General features: G+C 40.7%; 2 protein-coding genes and 1 long non-coding RNA gene across 5 annotated transcripts in view; 1 reads left to right on the top strand and 2 right to left on the bottom strand.

Moving 5' to 3' along the window:
- Positions 1–7,585: 7,585 nt before the first annotated feature.
- LOC107581691 (uncharacterized) lies at positions 7,586–9,531 on the bottom strand. The gene is made up of 3 exons (XR_001608855.1): positions 9,323–9,531; positions 8,058–8,231; positions 7,586–7,660 (listed from the first exon to the last, which is right to left on the bottom strand). It is a non-coding gene; the product is annotated as an uncharacterized lncRNA (long non-coding RNA).
- Positions 9,532–9,539: 8 nt separating this feature from the next.
- Positions 9,540–19,505, bottom strand: part of LOC107581689 (cytosolic 5'-nucleotidase 3-like) — a 15,773-nt gene continuing 5,807 nt past the window's right edge. The window contains exons 1-10 of one of the 2 annotated variants that reach the window (XM_016267307.1): positions 17,400–17,502; positions 17,101–17,170; positions 16,552–16,598; positions 15,554–15,639; positions 15,380–15,469; positions 15,032–15,194; positions 14,718–14,918; positions 13,976–14,636; positions 13,024–13,150; positions 9,540–9,597 (exon numbers count right to left, since the gene is read on the bottom strand). In XM_016267307.1, coding sequence (XP_016122793.1) covers positions 14,535–14,636; positions 14,718–14,918; positions 15,032–15,194; positions 15,380–15,469; positions 15,554–15,639; positions 16,552–16,598; positions 17,101–17,170; positions 17,400–17,498 — 858 coding nt within the window. In that variant the 5' untranslated portion in view covers positions 17,499–17,502 and the 3' untranslated portion in view covers positions 9,540–9,597; positions 13,024–13,150; positions 13,976–14,534. Of the gene's footprint in view, positions 9,598–13,023; positions 13,151–13,975; positions 14,637–14,717; positions 14,919–15,031; positions 15,195–15,379; positions 15,470–15,553; positions 15,640–16,551; positions 16,599–17,100; positions 17,171–17,399; positions 17,503–17,813; positions 17,913–19,505 lie in introns of those variants that run through there. The other variant, XM_016267308.1, reaches the window with a different exon arrangement.
- Positions 17,998–19,505, top strand: part of LOC107581690 (sorcin-like) — a 17,374-nt gene continuing 15,866 nt past the window's right edge. The window contains exons 1-2 of one of the 2 annotated variants that reach the window (XM_016267311.1): positions 17,998–18,131; positions 18,384–18,491. In XM_016267311.1, the coding sequence (XP_016122797.1) occupies positions 18,489–18,491 (3 nt within the window). In that variant the 5' untranslated portion in view covers positions 17,998–18,131; positions 18,384–18,488. Of the gene's footprint in view, positions 18,132–18,355; positions 18,492–19,505 lie in introns of both variants that reach the window. The other variant, XM_016267312.1, reaches the window with a different exon arrangement.

Below are 19,505 nucleotides of genomic sequence, written 5' to 3'. Positions count from 1 at the left end.
GAAGTTCACAGGTGGGTACTACTGACACCTCTGGAGGTTCTGCAGAGGGTCCCGCCACTTCTGGACGTTCTACAGTAGTGCCCTCAGGATACAAGGAGAGTTCAGCAAAGGTTCCTTTGACCTTGACATGACAGGTTGAAAGTGCGTTTCTGGGTGCCACCACCATGCAAGGAGCTGAAGCGAGCACCTCTGCTTCGGGAGGTTATGCAGCATGCACCGCCACCTCTGGAGAAACTGCAGCGGGCACCATTGCTTCGGTGAACACAGCAGTGAGCACCACTAACTCAGGAGATTCTGCAGCTTCAGCCGCCACCTCTGGAGACCTAATAGTGGGCGCCGCCGCCTCTGGGAGTTCTCTGGTGGTGTATGTAGCCCAAACACACCAAAAAGCGATCCCCATCAAGGGAAGCGCTTCAGACAGGGGAATCACTTCAGGAACAGGAGGGCTAAAGTGAGTGGGTTTGGGGATACCAGCTGCACGTGCAGACACCAGCGGTGCATCCCTCACACTGGCCACCAGACTGGGATATCGAAGGACTGACCTTGATAATCTGGGTGCAACAGACAGGACGTGACGTGACTCTGGATGATCAACTGTGATGTGACGTGACTCTGGATGATCAGCTGTGAGGTGACGTGACTCTGGATGATCAGCTGTGAGGTGACGTGACTCTGGATGATCAGCTGTGAGGTGACGTGACTCTGGATGATCAGCTGTGAGGTGATGTGACTCTGGGTGATCAGCTGTTATGTGACGTGACTCTGGACGATCAGCTGAGACGTGACAAGACTCTGGACAAACAGCTGAGACGTGACGAGACTCTGGGAGATCAGCTGAGACGTGACGAGGCTCTGGCAGATCAGATGAGACTTGAGTTGACTCGGAGGAATCAACTGTGACTTGACTTGACTCAGGGGAATCAACTGTGATTTGACTTGACTCATGAAGATCTGTTGTGACTTGACTAGACTCATGATAATGAACTGTAACTTGACTTGACTCATGACGGTCAACTGTGACTAGACCAGACTCATGATAATCAACCATGACTTGACTGAACTCAAAAAGATCAGCTGTGACTTGACTGGACTCCTGAAGAACAACTGTGACTTGACCAGACTCATGATAAACTGTGACTTGATTTGACTCATGACAATCAACTGTGACTAGACTCGACTCAGGAAGATCAACTGTGACTAGACTTGACTCAGGAAGATCAGCTGTGACTTGATTTGACTCATGATAATGAACTGTAACTTGACATGACTCATGATGATCAACTGTGACTAGACCTGACTCATGACGATCAGTTGTGACTTGACTAGACTTTTGAAGATTGGCCGTGATTTGACTATGACGATCAACTGTGACTTGACTTGACTTTGAAGATCGGCCATGACTTGATTTGACTCATTACGATCAACTGTGACTTGACGGGGCGCTGTTGTGTCCACCATTTTGTGATCAGGCTCATCTGTCGCCGCCATTTTGTGAGCGTAATCTAGTGCGGGGGCCATTACAGGAGTGAGTGCGGGGTATATGTGTGTGTGTGTGTATATACATTGCGCTGATTCAATTCCTTCCTCTGTTTCAGGCAGGTTTTTGAAGAGCTGCTTCCTCATTTGATAGAGACACCACTTTGCAATACTCTTGTGCAGGCATGATTTTCTACCTTTGCTACAAGGGCAATTCCAAGTGTTTATCTTGGCATTGTAATTCACCAAGACTCTGCCCAGTTTACTGTAATGTGACACCTTTGGCTCATAAATTGACATATAATACATGTAGCCGGGGTCTCCAATTTTAACAAGGCTAGTAAATGTGGCACCTTTACTTTTAGCCTGATGTTGCAGCTTAAGGCATCGTTTCTTCCTTATGTCCCCAATCCATTTTCACTCCACCATCTCAGTCAACACATGCTCTGATAAATCCTCACTCGGTGCAACAGCACAGGTGTAGTCTACTGAGCTTAGATGCACACATTGTGCAACCAAAAGTTCACTCCTTTGTGCCATTTCAACACGACTGTTGCAAATATCCATTTCACACATAACCTTGTGGGATGAACCCCAAAACTTTTTACCACATGGATGAGGGTACAGGGCTCACAAAATGATTCTGCTACAACATATAGTCCATTCTTTTTATCGACACACTGTGCTGGTAGAACTGAAGTTACGGGATGCAAGGCTTCATGATGCTTCCGCTCAATGTGTTTCTTCAAATTTTTAGAATTACGACTGAGCCCGCAGTGAGGACATTGCACGGAGATTTGCTTTCTTTTAGCCATCCCTGGATGAGCTGCTAATTCCAATGGACAAGGTGCAGGTTGGTGCTGTGTGCAATCAGTGTAATGAATGATGGGATATGTAGTCCGGGGTGATATGCAACAGTGTGTAGTGCGAGAGTCAATGAAATGGAAAGGGTGACCTCTGATGGCTAGCAGACGGAAGTTCATGGAGCGGATACGTAACATAAATAGCATATCGCTGTAGGGATTTTCTTAATATGAACAGACCCTGATATCAGCATTCACAAAGTTTGCTAAATCACCCAGCGCAGAAGACCACCAGAGCCAGACAGACCACCACGGTGGAGCAGACGGAACAGGAGACCCCCACGGTGAACCACACCGATCAGGAGACCATGGCGGACACTGTAACAACGAGAGAGCAGAGACAGACAACACAGAAAGAACATTGGGGTTGATAGACAAGGCTGAGTGTTCAGAGGCAGCCTCCTTGGCTGTGACAGGACAGGATGAGAATTCACAGACGGCCTCCATAGCTGTGACAGGATGAGCAGGGAGTTCGCAAACGGCCTTTATAGCCGTGACAGGACGAGCAGGGAGATCGCAAACGGCCTCTATAGCTGTGACAGGATGAGCAAGGAGTTCGCAAACGGCCTTTATAGCCGTGACAGGATGAGCAGGGAGTTCGCAAATGGCCTTTATAGCCATGACAGGACAGACAACGAGTTCCCTGACGACCTCCTTGGCCGGAACAGAACAGGTAGAGAGTTTACCGACGGCCTCCTTAGCCGTGACAGGACAGGACGAGAATTCACAGACGGCCTCCATAGCCGTGACAGAACGAGCAGGGAGTTCGCAACCGGCCTCTATAGCTGTGACAGGATGAGCAGAGAGTTCGCAAACGGCCTCTATAGCCGTGACAGGACGGGCAGTGAGTTCACAGATGGCCTCCATAGCCGTGACAGGACAGGCAGAGAGTTTACAGACGGCCTCCTTGGCCGGAACAGAACAGGAAGAGAGTTCACAGGCGGCCTCCATAGCCATGACAGGACAAACTGGAAGTTCACAGGTGGGTACTACTGACACCTCTGGAGGTTCTGCAGAGGGTCCCGCCACTTCTGGACGTTCTACAGTAGTGCCCTCAGGATACAAGGAGAGTTCAGCAAAGGTTCCTTTGACCTTGACATGACAGGTTGAAAGTGCGTTTCTGGGTGCCACCACCATGCAAGGAGCTGAAGCGAGCACCTCTGCTTCGGGAGGTTATGCAGCATGCACCGCCACCTCTGGAGACACTGCAGCGGGCACCATTGCTTCGGTGAACACAGCAGTGAGCACCACTAACTCAGGAGATTCTGCAGCTTCAGCCGCCACCTCTGGAGACCTAATCGTGGGCGCCGCCGCCTCTGGGAGTTCTCTGGTGGTGTATGTAGCCCAAACACACCAAAAAGCGATCCCCATCAAGGGAAGCGCTTCAGACAGGGGAATCACTTCAGGAACAGGAGGGCTAAAGTGAGTGGGTTTGGGGATACCAGCTGCACGTGCAGACACCAGCGGTGCATCCCTCACACTGGCCACCAGACTGGGATATCGAAGGACTGACCTTGATAATCTGGGTGCAACAGACAGGACGTGACGTGACTCTGGATGATCAACTGTGATGTGACGTGACTCTGGATGATCAGCTGTGAGGTGACGTGACTCTGGATGATCAGCTGTGAGGTGATGTGACTCTGGGTGATCAGCTGTTATGTGACGTGACTCTGGACGATCAGCTGAGACGTGACAAGACTCTGGACAAACAGCTGAGACGTGACGAGACTCTGGGAGATCAGCTGAGACGTGACGAGGCTCTGGCAGATCAGATGAGACTTGAGTTGACTCGGAGGAATCAACTGTGACTTGACTTGACTCAGGGGAATCAACTGTGATTTGACTTGACTCATGAAGATCTGTTGTGACTTGACTAGACTCATGATAATGAACTGTAACTTGACTTGACTCATGACGGTCAACTGTGACTAGACCAGACTCATGATAATCAACCATGACTTGACTGAACTCAAAAAGATCAGCTGTGACTTGACTGGACTCCTGAAGAACAACTGTGACTTGACCAGACTCATGATAAACTGTGACTTGATTTGACTCATGACAATCAACTGTGACTAGACTCGACTCAGGAAGATCAACTGTGACTAGACTTGACTCAGGAAGATCAGCTGTGACTTGATTTGACTCATGATAATGAACTGTAACTTGACATGACTCATGATGATCAACTGTGACTAGACCTGACTCATGACGATCAGTTGTGACTTGACTAGACTTTTGAAGATTGGCCGTGATTTGACTATGACGATCAACTGTGACTTGACTTGACTTTGAAGATCGGCCATGACTTGATTTGACTCATTACGATCAACTGTGACTTGACGGGGCGCTGTTGTGTCCACCATTTTGTGATCAGGCTCATCTGTCGCCGCCATTTTGTGAGCGTAATCTAGTGCGGGGGCCATTACAGGAGTGAGTGCGGGGTATATGTGTGTGTGTGTGTATATACATTGCGCTGATTCAATTCCTTCCTCTGTTTCAGGCAGGTTTTTGAAGAGCTGCTTCCTCATTTGATAGAGACACCACTTTGCAATACTCTTGTGCAGGCATGATTTTCTACCTTTGCTACAAGGGCAATTCCAAGTGTTTATCTTGGCATTGTAATTCACCAAGACTCTGCCCAGTTTACTGTAATGTGACACCTTTGGCTCATAAATTGACATATAATACATGTAGCCGGGGTCTCCAATTTTAACAAGGCTAGTAAATGTGGCACCTTTACTTTTAGCCTGATGTTGCAGCTTAAGGCATCGTTTCTTCCTTATGTCCCCAATCCATTTTCACTCCACCATCTCAGTCAACACATGCTCTGATAAATCCTCACTCGGTGCAACAGCACAGGTGTAGTCTACTGAGCTTAGATGCACACATTGTGCAACCAAAAGTTCACTCCTTTGTGCCATTTCAACACGACTCTGGATGATCAGCTGTGAGGTGACGTGACTCTGGATGATCAGCTGTGAGGTGATGTGACTCTGGGTGATCAGCTGTTATGTGACGTGACTCTGGACGATCAGCTGAGACGTGACAAGACTCTGGACAAACAGCTGAGACGTGACGAGACTCTGGGAGATCAGCTGAGACGTGACGAGGCTCTGGCAGATCAGATGAGACTTGAGTTGACTCGGAGGAATCAACTGTGACTTGACTTGACTCAGGGGAATCAACTGTGATTTGACTTGACTCATGAAGATCTGTTGTGACTTGACTAGACTCATGATAATGAACTGTAACTTGACTTGACTCATGACGGTCAACTGTGACTAGACCAGACTCATGATAATCAACCATGACTTGACTGAACTCAAAAAGATCAGCTGTGACTTGACTGGACTCCTGAAGAACAACTGTGACTTGACCAGACTCATGATAAACTGTGACTTGATTTGACTCATGACAATCAACTGTGACTAGACTCGACTCAGGAAGATCAACTGTGACTAGACTTGACTCAGGAAGATCAGCTGTGACTTGACTTGACTCATGATAATGAACTGTAACTTGACTTGACTCATGAAGATCAACAGTGACCAGACCTGACTCATGACGATCAGTTGTGACTTGACTAGACTCATGAATATCAGCTGTGATTGGACTAGACTCATGACGATCAACTGTGACTTTACTTGACTTTTGAAGATCGGCCGTGACTTGACTTGACTCATGACGATCAACTGTGACTTGACTTGACTTGACTCAGGGGAATCAACTGTGATTTGACTTGACTCATGAAGATCTGTTGTGACTTGACTAGACTCATGATAATGAACTGTAACTTGACTTGACTCATGACGGTCAACTGTGACTAGACCAGACTCATGATAATCAACCATGACTTGACTGAACTCAAAAAGATCAGCTGTGACTTGACTGGACTCCTGAAGAACAACTGTGACTTGACCAGACTCATGATAAACTGTGACTTGATTTGACTCATGACAATCAACTGTGACTAGACTCGACTCAGGAAGATCAACTGTGACTAGACTTGACTCAGGAAGATCAGCTGTGACTTGATTTGACTCATGATAATGAACTGTAACTTGACATGACTCATGATGATCAACTGTGACTAGACCTGACTCATGACGATCAGTTGTGACTTGACTAGACTTTTGAAGATTGGCCGTGATTTGACTATGACGATCAACTGTGACTTGACTTGACTTTGAAGATCGGCCATGACTTGATTTGACTCATTACGATCAACTGTGACTTGACGGGGCGCTGTTGTGTCCACCATTTTGTGATCAGGCTCATCTGTCGCCGCCATTTTGTGAGCGTAATCTAGTGCGGGGGCCATTACAGGAGTGAGTGCGGGGTATATGTGTGTGTGTGTGTATATACATTGCGCTGATTCAATTCCTTCCTCTGTTTCAGGCAGGTTTTTGAAGAGCTGCTTCCTCATTTGATAGAGACACCACTTTGCAATACTCTTGTGCAGGCATGATTTTCTACCTTTGCTACAAGGGCAATTCCAAGTGTTTATCTTGGCATTGTAATTCACCAAGACTCTGCCCAGTTTACTGTAATGTGACACCTTTGGCTCATAAATTGACATATAATACATGTAGCCGGGGTCTCCAATTTTAACAAGGCTAGTAAATGTGGCACCTTTACTTTTAGCCTGATGTTGCAGCTTAAGGCATCGTTTCTTCCTTATGTCCCCAATCCATTTTCACTCCACCATCTCAGTCAACACATGCTCTGATAAATCCTCACTCGGTGCAACAGCACAGGTGTAGTCTACTGAGCTTAGATGCACACATTGTGCAACCAAAAGTTCACTCCTTTGTGCCATTTCAACACGACTGTTGCAAATATCCATTTCACACATAACCTTGTGGGATGAACCCCAAAACTTTTTACCACATGGATGAGGGTACAGGGCTCACAAAATGATTCTGCTACAACATATAGTCCATTCTTTTTATCGACACACTGTGCTGGTAGAACTGAAGTTACGGGATGCAAGGCTTCATGATGCTTCCGCTCAATGTGTTTCTTCAAATTTTTAGAATTACGACTGAGCCCGCAGTGAGGACATTGCACGGAGATTTGCTTTCTTTTAGCCATCCCTGGATGAGCTGCTAATTCCAATGGACAAGGTGCAGGTTGCTGTAAAGAAGGTGCTTGTAGTGAGCAACCTACAGGTTATGTTTCTGGAGCCATTGGATGAGCACTGCAAAGATGCCTTTTTAGATCAATTTTATTGATGTACATCTTGGGACACTTGCAGCAGTGAAAATGTCTGGCCTTTTGACCACAGCCAATGTTACAGCTGTACATAACATAATCTAAAAATAAATAATAAAATGTTAGTAGACATTTCCCTGCATAATGACTTTAACTTTGACTTTTATCCTTATTTTCTAAGTCGCTTTGGATAAAAGCGTCTGCTAAATGACTAAATGTAAATGTAACTGAAAAAATGATATCACTTTCTAATAAACTTATTTTTTTTACATTAGTCAATGTACATCAACATACATTAAACAATGGACATTTCTTTCTTTTACAGAATTAATTAATTACTTTTCATTTTAAAAATGTATTTGCATATTTTTAAATTAACATTAACCAAGATTGATGAATACTGTAAAAATATTAGTTCATTGTTAGTTTATAACATATGTTAAGTATTACCACATTATTATAAAGTATTACCAAACAAACTTTAAGCTCACTACTCACCTCCATATTCAACCGCTCTCAGTTTATGGCCAGCTATATGGGTCATTATTTGATGGTACTGTCTTGGCTTACATACAGTACATCAGTTGTGCAGAAGGGGCATGTGAATAAAGTAGCATCTGTACGGCAACGTCACGGTCGAGGCTCTTGCCCTCTCTGCTTAACTGTGATGTGCTGAATAGACAAGAAAAATGTCAGTTACCCTCAAGAGAAAATGTCTATATATTTTTAGGGATGCACCGCAACCGATACTGGTATCGGTATCGGGTCCGATACTGCACTCCTGTACTCGTAAAAATGCCCCGATACCAAAAGCCGATACCAAACAGCGTGTGAATAGAGCTGTGTCCAGAAAAAGAAACACTGAAAACAGAACAACAGAGTAGAATGGAGTTATTAGAGATTAAGGTGGTGCGCTAGGCTGTAAGTGTCTCTCTCATTCTGCACCAATACAAACGTGTGCGCACTGCGTATATTTAGCTTGCTTTAAGGCCAAAGTATACTTTGGTTTTTACTCATACGCGAGGGTCCGTGTACACTGCACATGGCGCAAATTACATCAGCAAAATAGTACTCGTGCACTCATATAATGTATAACGAGTGGTTCCCCGCATTATTTTAGGAAAACGTTTTGTGATTACAGTTTTGAGCTGCTGCAATGGAGCAGCTCTAATGCGCCATTAAAATGAACAGTGAAAGTAACAAAAGCTTATACAACACATTTTAACAGGTATAATTAAGTGTGGAAATAACTGAAGATAATATCTGTTTGCTAAATGAAGCCAAATAACACGATTCATATTATTATTACTACTATTATTTTGTTTCTGTACCCAATATTTAAAAAAAAAATTACAAATGCTGTGAAAATACAGGTATAGGTATCGGTATCGGCGAGTACCAAAAATGAAAGTATCGGTATCTGACTTTTTCGGTGCATCCCTACAAATTTTAGTCTAAAATGTATTTCCCCAATGTATATTACCATTGCTTCATATTTATACTAGATTAATTCATTTAACTAATTGATTATTTCAACAGTTACATTATGTAGTGCCTAGAACTCCAGCCTAGATAACTAGCTAAGGTTAGACTGGATAAGCCTTTGATATTTTAAATGCAAGTTACCTGTATCACCATTGGTTTCATAGCTAAAGCGCCAAATAGCGAGATGCACTAAATAGCTAGCTAATGTTAACCAATAATACTTAATGCTAGATAGTCATTCAGCTCAATGTATTTCAATTTTTAGAAATCAGACTCACCCTACGTGGAAACTGAACAGAGATTTGCTTTCTCTCAATCGCTGGACAAGCTGCTAATTCTTGTGGATGAGGTGCTGCTTGCTGCAAATCAAGTTCTTGTGGTTGAGATGCTGGTTGTTGCTGTGAAGGAGGTTCTTGTAGTGGGTGACTTACAGGTTGTGGTTCTGGAGTGCAAGTAGCTATTGGATGAGCACTGGAAAGATGCTGTTTAAAGTAGCATCTGTACGTCAGCGTCGCGGTCGGGGCTCTTGCCCTCTCTGCTTAACTGTGATGTGCTGAACAGACAGGAATATTCAAGTAATGTTCAAGTAAAGTAATGTCAAGTAATGAATATTCATGTTAGTAAGTGTCAGTGTGATAAGTGTCAGTTAGGGAAAATAACTATAAACTTTAATCTACAATGTGTTCTCTTCACTATAATACAATTGCTTCCCATTTTACAAAAAAAAAAAAAAAACTATAAAAACGTACATTTTTGCATATAAATCCATGCATGGGTCAAAGAAGAGACGTCCCATTTTGGTGACCAAATTCAGTTTACAAAAGTGTGTGTGTGTATATACACACACACACACACACACAGAAAGCAATTTAAATCCAACTAAAGCATCTACTTTAATGTTTCAAATAACTTTTGTGGAAATACAATGTCAAAATATGGGTGAAATAATGTTCCATCGTTAACAGCGTAACAGATATATTTATGTCAAAATGAAACAACATACTTATTCTGACCTGTACTTAAAATAAGTTAACATATAAAATAATTGAAAATATAAAATATTAAGTTATCAAACTACATTTATTATTATATTTTAAATGATTAAACACTTATTGCTGACAAAACCTAGTGGTTTGAAGGATAGTGGCCAAGATTGGTAAAAATTTTAAATGACAATTAGTTTGTATTTTGCGGCTGCACTGTGATCCTAAATTAAAGTCTTTTAATGTCATCTAATGATTCTTGTTCAACATTTTTCTGACAATCATTTTTGGTAGCTAGGCTATACAAGCTGTTACAATGAATGATTTTTTCCCCCTGTAAATCTTGTTAAAAATATATGATAGTCATTCTTTTTTTTGCTCAGAAAATAATAATAGTAATCATAATAATAACAATTATTATTATTAAACGGGACACATTCTAATGTACGAAAAAAGAACAAAGCTTTATTAAACTTTTATTGTTTTGATGATTGAAAAGCGCTTTTCATCTTTGACCCGCATATGTGACCCTGGAGCACAAAACCAGTCATAAGTAGCACGGGTAAGTTATATTTGTAGCAATAGCCAAAAATACATTGTATGGGTCAAAATTATCGATTTTTCTTTTATGCCAAAAATCATTAGGATATTGATCATGTTCCATGAAGATATTTTGTAAATTTCCTACCGTAAATATATAGAAAATGTATTATCATTAGTTATATGCATTGCTAAGGATATCATTTGGAAAACTTTAAAGGAGATTTTCTCAATATTTCAATTTTTTTGCACCCGCAGATTCCAGATTTCCAAATAGTTGTATCTTCGGCCAAATATTGTCCTATCCTAACACCCATGGAAAGCTTATTTATTCAACTTTCAGAAGATGTATAAATCTCAATTTCAAAAAATTGACCCTTATGACTGGTTTTGTGGTTCAGGGTCACATATAAATCTAATCTAGCAAGCTGGTTAGACTAAATAAGCTATAGTTTTAAATACAATTAGAATGTGCCGCTTAGAAAGGTGTACGGTAAGCAAGCTCCGGCTGGTTCCACGAATCAGATAAAGGGACAACTATGTATGTGCACTAATAGTCATGAACCTAAACAGATATTTAGTAAGTAACTTAATGAGGCAGCTAACAAAGTAACACCGATTAGCCAAAACGTAAAAACAGTCCCCTCACAATCATCGGCAGGCTTTCTTTCTCTCTGTGTCTCCTCTTTCTGATGTTAGATTTGTGAACTAAACGGTGGTTTAAAATGACTCTTTCAAGGGAATGAAACGCTCTCGTTCACTTCATACATTTACTCGTTCACCGAGAGCCCTTTTGAAGCCAGCAGCCGCGTTCCACTTCAACTTTTTATGCCCTTCCTTTTCGACTTGTACGTCACTGATTATGCGCGAGTGCCCACACTACCGGCAGCAGGAAACTAACCCAACGACCCTAACTCGAAATATGCCCCCATATAATATATCCCATACCACAAATCCAGTAACTATTATGCATTATATTTTAACTTGAAAATCACTGAATAGATTAGTGGTAGGGCCTAATCATAAAAACAGTCTACTGTCCAGTGTTGGGGGTAACGTATTACAAGTAATGCAAGTTATGTAATCAGATTACTTTTTTCAAGTAACTAGTAAAGTAACGCATTACTTTTTAATTTACAAGATCATTCATAAAGGAGCTTGCAGGAGCTCAAAGAGTTTCTACCAGTGCTGCTTCCTCCCACAGTTTTATCATGGTAGCATATCAAATATTTCAATACAAGCACTGAAGCACTGGCCGAAGTGCACGTTTATTTTGTTTAATTAACTTGATACATTAGGCAAATTATATTTTCTCTTCTCAGGCCTGGTTCCAGCACCATGTTATTGGGGTATAGGGACAATGCATGTGTTTTAAGTTGTTTTCTTGGGGGTTGGTGACTTTCTCGGGAAAAACCGCGTTAAGGAATATTTGGGTAGGCAGGACACTACGCCCACCACCACCCTCATCCCTCATGTCACTTATTTTCTAACTGATCCCACAAAATGTATTTATCATCGACCATGTGTGGAGAGTTTATTCTGCTAATGAGTGAGAAATTCAAGCAAACCATTGCCGAGGGGATAAAAAGCATACTCTCTGTAATCGCAAACTCCACCTTAGACCTCTTTCATGAGTGCATTCTGGCTATGGTTAACAGTCTTGGGTGTGACTTTTCTAGTTGTAGGGGGCAACAATGCAAGCAACATGTCAGGGAAGAACAGCAATAATCCCTTAATCCATTTTGTGTCATGCATTTAGAGAGGTCAGACAGGTCAGAAAGACCTTGAGCAAAATTTCCAATGACATACATGGAAACTTGCAGAGAAGCATCTGTGCTGTGCACCGCTGGACACTTTGGACATTACCTACATGATGCAGTTTTGGTACTCAGTACTAGAGAATTTCCATGCCACAAGCTAGCAATTACAGAGGCACATTTTTGCTGAACTCTCTGTGGCAGTGCAGCTAGATGGATTAGAAGCATTTGAAAGAGAAGACATATGTATGTAGCTACTGTTTCTGAGGGTTTCTCAGTGCGCAAAAAACTGTGGCAGACTATCTGCAGAACCAGATGTACAGCATGATGGAAGGGATGACACTGAATGTCACTGACAAATTCACCATCTTCATCATTTATGTAAGATGAACCAAAAATGAACCCTCAACATGCTCTAACTCAATTCTTGGAGGGCCGGAGCCCTGCAAAGTTTAGATTTAACCTGCTCTAAATGATTAACCTTAATTTACAATGAACATTTTCAAATGTGTACACTGCATAAAGTTTTTGTTTGTTATTCTGAGACCGCTAGTTACAAACTGTGAGGAAGAGCATACATTTTTTTCAACCCGTGCTAAGTAAAAATGAAATTTGAAACTTAAGTCTCAAGTCAATTTTGAATGGGCGGATGGAGGAGGACATCAAAGAAACTTCTAAATAATAAATTATTTCATTTACCATAAACGCTGTTTGTTTATTGGATAGCTGTAGGAACCTGCAGACACAGTAGAGTGTATGTAATTGCATGACATTTTGCTTGTTTGATGGTCTGATGTTCAAAGGCATGTCACGACTAGCACTGCAACTACAGACAAGAACTGCAGAAAAGAAAAAAAGGCCCTTGGAGATCAAATTTCATGCTCAGCATTTCACACAATGAAGAAAAAATAGATGCACATTGTTCTAGTTTGAGTGGAAAACACTAAAACATAAGACTTGCTTCTTTTTTGGGACAAATCATTTCAGTAAGTCATAACATAAAAAACACCCATTTGTCACTGCCTAATGGCATATGTAATCTGAATAAATTGTCACAGTGAACAAATATGTTAGGGTTATGGTCAGTGTTCGGGTAATGTATTACAAGTAACGTGAGTTATGTAATCAGATTACTTTTTTTCAAGTAACTAGTAAAGTAATGCATTACTTTTAAGTGTATAAGAAAATATCCGAGTTACTTTTTCAAATAAGTAACGCATGTTACTTTGCTTTTCCATTTATTCACTGACACTTTCATTCACTGAGAGCATTACTTTCCATCAAATTTAACTGAGCAACGCAATATTGTAATGCATTACTTTTAAAAGTGACTTTCCCCAACACTGGTTATGGTTATCAAATTCAAGACTCAAGATGTTTGGAGGCACCAAACCCAACCTCACTAGCATTTTCAGGGAACATATTCCAAATTCATGAACATTTCAAACCTTGAAAGCATAACAGTTACAAAATATATATATATATATATTACTTTATACAAACCCTGTGTTCAGCCTTCCTGCCAAACAGGTTGGGCTTTTTCCTTTTAGATAAGTAATATATTGCCAACTTCGTATAAATCTTTCTCATTCATTCACACATAATTTCAAATCAAACACTCAAGAGAAAAAAAACAAACTTTATTGCCTACCTCACTGGTGATCAGAAGGTTGTGCAAATATTAACACCGAAAGGTTGATAAATTATGCTTACACATTCTCACAAGACAAAGCACACAATACATGAAACAGCATGGCTTTTGGAGCAATTAACAGTATTGTTTTAATTTTGATCAGAGCATGCAAAGTTCCATGTTTCAGACTTTAAAAGTGCACATCATTTTAAGAATGATGATGAATGTGATATGTCAGTTGGGCTTTGTACTGTTCACTGTCCCAACTTTTATTGCAAACACTGAATTTCCATATCAAAAATATCTAAAAACAATTTTTTACCATTATGCAAATGACATTTTTCCTTTGATATTCGTTTACAGATGTATGTGTTTATTAAAATAGTTCATTATGATGAGAGGACACAACTTTAAAAAGGTCAAAGGGTGAAGTATGTATGGCTTGTGAGCATGTGAGACATGTCGACACATGAAGGCTGGCCTCAGTGCTGGAATTATCCAGGTGACTCTGAATATCCTGGAATTTGAGTCTTTTCCTCGCAGGCTGTGCTGTGGGCCGGTGGCTCTGCGGTGTCTATTATAAGATCTTCTGTAGTATGGAATTAGGCACTTCCAGTGTTTCATCCCTCACCAGAACTATATCGTAAGATTCCATGTACTTTTCTAACCATTCTTCTACCTGTGAAACACAACAAAACCTTATCAGTGAAATCAACTAAACAACGGTCCTGTTTTGAGCAATGAGAAAACAAATCAGTACCTTATCATTAAGAAAGCCGATTTTGAGGATGTGCTCTACGTTGGGCACGCCATCTGCCATATTGAGATCACCGAGAGAGTCTCCGAGCAGAATAACATTTCCATTGTCCTTCAGTTGTTTGAAATACTCTGTGTTCCTCAGGGCACCGTCATGCTTGTTGTAAACATGGATCAGCTCTCCTTTAAAGCCTTTCAGAACCCCCTGCAAAACAATACAGAAGATCCTGATCACCAGATGATCATCACCGAGCCCAATTAAAGCAGTGTTTGAGAGTAATATGAACCGATGATATTTATAAAGGCTTTGAGACTCACATTATCATCAAAGTCCATGAAGTTGGACACAACTTTAACGTTGGTGTGGTAGACGCCAGCTTTTCTGATAATTTCCTCCAGCACATCTCCCAGACCCGCGGAAAAAATGAACACAGGGATGCTGTGCTGGTGCAGCCGGTCAAAGAATTGCTCGTACCCTTCCCTGTCACATGCGTCCAAACACATGCCAAAAATCAGATCTGGCAACATCTTTGAGAAAGTAATTGTGCTTTTGGTGTAGTGTTTTGCAAAATGATACCACAGCTGCTGCAATTCTAATGCAAGTTTACTTGGTGTTCAGAGTGAAAGTTTGTGAAAACCTCTTGATGTGAGTGGAGATATTTGTACCTTAGACAGACATCTGACTCTCTCACGACCTCTGGAAGTTTGTCCTTTTGCAATCTTTGTTCTACCAATAATGTGTGAGACTTAAAATACCTGAGGAATAAAGACCACATTTATTTAATAAAGCATTTTGAAAGATCATTTCATGTGTGTTTATTAGCATGTGTGGTCACTCACCACTCCACCATAAATGGATATTTCTCCTCCATGGTCAGATGAGGGTCTATCTCTATTGGATAATACGTCTCCTTTAGTTGAAGCAGCTGGAAAAATAAAATTTTTAGGATGTAAATCTACTTCAAAAAACTTAAAGGGTTAGTTCACCCAAAAATGAAAATTAGGCTGCGTTTTACTCACCCCTGAGGAATCCTAGGTGTATATGACGTTCTTCTTTCAGACGAATCCAGTCGGAGTTATATTAAAAATTGTCTTTGATCTTTCAAGCTGTTTAATGCCACTCAGTGGGTGTTGCATTGCTTCAGTCCAAAATAACTTAAATAAAAAGTGCCCATCCATAAAAATAAAAAGAAAGTGTCTCGCACGGCTCCGGGGGGTGAACAAAGGCCTTCTGTAGCGAATCGATGCGTTTTTGTAAGAAAAATATCCATATTCAAAACGTAATACTCACTTGAATCTAGCTTGTGCTCACTGTTGTAAACAGAAGCAGTTCCGGGGGAATGACGTATCAGGTCGGCTTTGCGCATGCGCCGCTCAGAAGTGACGCACGCAGAAACGCAGCGGAGAGATCAAAACAAAACAACGGCCAAGAATTAGAAGTACAAACCCGAGGATTTGTAAAGAAGAATGTCAGAGGATTTCGATATACAGTGGGGAAAAAAAGTATTTAGTCAGCCACCAATTGTGCAAGTTCTCCCACTTAAAAAGATGAGAGAGGCCTGTAATTTTCATCATAGGTATACCTCAACTATGAGAGACAAAATGAGAAAAAAAATCCAGAAAATCACATTGTAGGATTTTTAAAGAATTTATTTGCAAATTATGGTGGAAAATAAGTATTTGGTCAATAACAAAATTTCATCTCAATACTTTGTTATATACCCTTTGTTGGCAATGACAGACGTCAAACGTTTTCTGTAAGTCTTCACAAGGTTGACCCTTTAATAAACTTTAAACGCTCCTGTTTTGTTGAAGAAAAGATGAAGAAAATCATGTACCTTCTTCCTACATTCTTCTGTCACCAGCTTGCAGTTGTCAATGATATCTATAAAAGCAAAACGTACAGATTACTGGATCTCAAAGACATATTTTAATATTTTTAATATTTGAATTTTATATCCAGAACAGGTTATTATGAATTTTTTCATCCATAAATGTACATTTTAAAAGAATAGCCTATTTTATCTGGAAAAAATGTTGACATAAATTTGACATTTTTTTTTTTTTTTTAATTACAAATTTAATTGGGTAATACTTCTACAGTGTAATACTTTTAATATATAATATAATACATTTTAGTTCATGTATTGTAACCCTCTTAGAATCTTTTGTTTATTGACTTAATGCTTGCAAATGTTGTGCTCTTTGTTGCGGGGGGGGGGGCGGGTTTTTACTCACTATGTTTTGTTGGGTTACGTTTTCCATTATATATAATATAATACATTTTAGTTCATGTATTGTAACCCTCTTAGAATCTTTTGTTTATTGACTTAATGCTTGCAAATGTTGTGCTCTTTGTTGCGGGGGGGGGGCTGTTTTTTACTCACTATGACATGTTGGGCAACGTTTTCCATTGACAGCAAACTTGCTTAACGTCATATCAAAATCTGTGATGATCTGAAGAACAGAAGGACAGTCAGCAGAGCCACGGTGGACACCATGGGTCATTAGACACTAGTCACAGACTGATTTATCAGCATTATCAAGCAACAGTAATGCTTGATTTATTAAACACTACTAATGATTGTGTTGACAGTACAGGTGTGTTTTCATTCAATGCATAACACTAGTAATGTGACAATAATTGTATGATAGACAGATGGCCTAATGGAGCCAGTGTTTGTACCTGCAGTTTCGATGCTCCACCTTTAATGAGACTGCAGATAATCTGCTCCACCCTCTCAGGGTCTCTGATGTGAACTGTGCTCTTCTCAAACTCTGGCATCTTCAGAAACACAAACACAGAAACAACCAATGAGATCAAGCGGTTCAGTGGCATGACTAATTATTCCCTCCCCTCTCCTTAATGCTGTGCTGATGTCACTGCAGACAGGGAGGAGCCAGAAGAGGGCAGACGCTGAAGTCTCTCACCAGTAAAGAAGAAAACGTTATTAGCTTGAAGAAATCCACTGAGGCAGAAGAGAATGACTGTGATATATCACAGTGACAGTACAGGTGTGTTTTCATTCAGTGCATAACACTAGTAATGTGACAATAATTGTATGATAGACAGATGGCCTAATGAAGCCAGTGTTTGTACCTGCAGTTTCGATGCTCCACCTTTAATGAGACTGCAGATAATCTGCTCCACCCTCTCAGGGTCTCTGATGTGAACTGTGCTCTTCTCAAACTCTGGCATCTTCAGAAACACAAACACAGAAACAACCAATGAGATCAAGCGGTTCAGTGGCATGACTAATTATTCCCTCCCCTCTCCTTAATGCTGTGCTGATGTCACTGCAGACAGGGAGGAGCCAGAAGAGGGCAGACGCTGAAGTCTCTCACCAGTAAAGAAGAAAACGTTATTAGCTTGAAGAAATCCACTGAGGCAGAAGAGAATGACTGTGATATATCACAGGTAAAAATTTAAAACAACCTACGTATTGGAGTTATAATTTTGTAATAACCAAATTATTACAGAAAATGGTTTAATAATCAAAATCATGGTTATTTATATGTACTGTAATGTTTTGAAAACACTGTTTTTGTATTATAATTAATGTGATAGACTGGTTTCTGTATATTTATAATCAGTTTTAACATAGGGTTGTACTAACCACTGGCAAACTAAAATTCTGACAGTGCTGACGTGTGATTTGTCACTGTGAAGGTTGAGTCCCTCCTCGTCTCTATTCCAAAAATACAGTGGACAACATACCCTGAGTACACTGGATGTACTTGTGATCTACCCCAACCCCCATCTCATGGCTTCCAAATGGTAATCAGATCCCTCATATTTACAAGGCTGCATAAGAGGATGATTGTACAGTTTTTAAAAATAATTTTAAGTTTACCAAATTCTTCCAGAGAACTTAAAAACAACCCATTCAAGAACTTCTACAACACACATTCATAGTCAACCACAATGACCACTGCATGAGGTATTTTTGAGTAAAACGTCAATTTAGCAGCTAATGCATATAACAAGCATGCAAAAACATCCACATACCAAATATATGGTCATATAGTGAAGACAGACTTTTATCATATAATGCTGACCTCATAAACCTTCACTGCATGACACAAGTAAACAAATATCGGTAAGTCCAATAATAACTCTTTGCGTACAAATAGCGTGTAATAATACCTTTTCCTCTTCCAGGCGTTGTGTCAAACACAGAAGAAAATGTTTCTTGTCTGACACATGTTTTTATAGCCCTGGCACACAGGGGGCGTTGCCTCAAAACTGATAACACCCCATAATCTAAACCCCGCAAGGGAATCACATGACACAAACAGCCATTTTAAGTAGACATACAAACACACACACACACACACATATACACAAACAAAAATGTGGTAATGACAGAGACGAAGCACGGGTGCAGTTTTAAACCTTAAAAAAAGAGCAAGTCAAACAGTATATTGTGTATATCCACAAACTAAATTATGCTGACCAAGGGAGTAAGGTTATCTCCTTGTGCTATGTGTAGATTGTGTAGTTCGATTGAGGTCAGGGTTTGACAGCTCTTCTCTGCATTGAGGTATTTCACATGTCACAAACATAAATTATAAGCACCTTAATAAATCTCCAGAGTGAAACTGACAGCACCACTGGATTCCTTATGGTTCATGTATTTGAGAGCACTAAATTTGTTCCACTTCTCAAACAGCAATAGCCACAGTCTGAGGGTTAAAGAGTCATGCTGTCACTTGTTTCTGACACAACACATTCCAATGATGAGGCAGGTCTTTAAGGGGGGGGGGGGGTAAAGGTTTTTTGACCCAGCAA

The sequence above is a fragment of the Sinocyclocheilus grahami genome, unplaced genomic scaffold (genome assembly GCF_001515645.1).
Source record: "Sinocyclocheilus grahami isolate Dianchi unplaced genomic scaffold, SAMN03320097.WGS_v1.1 scaffold37.1, whole genome shotgun sequence".
In the NCBI taxonomy this organism is placed as follows: Eukaryota; Metazoa; Chordata; class Actinopteri; order Cypriniformes; family Cyprinidae; genus Sinocyclocheilus; species Sinocyclocheilus grahami.
This window is presented reverse-complemented; position numbering and strand designations above follow the sequence as displayed.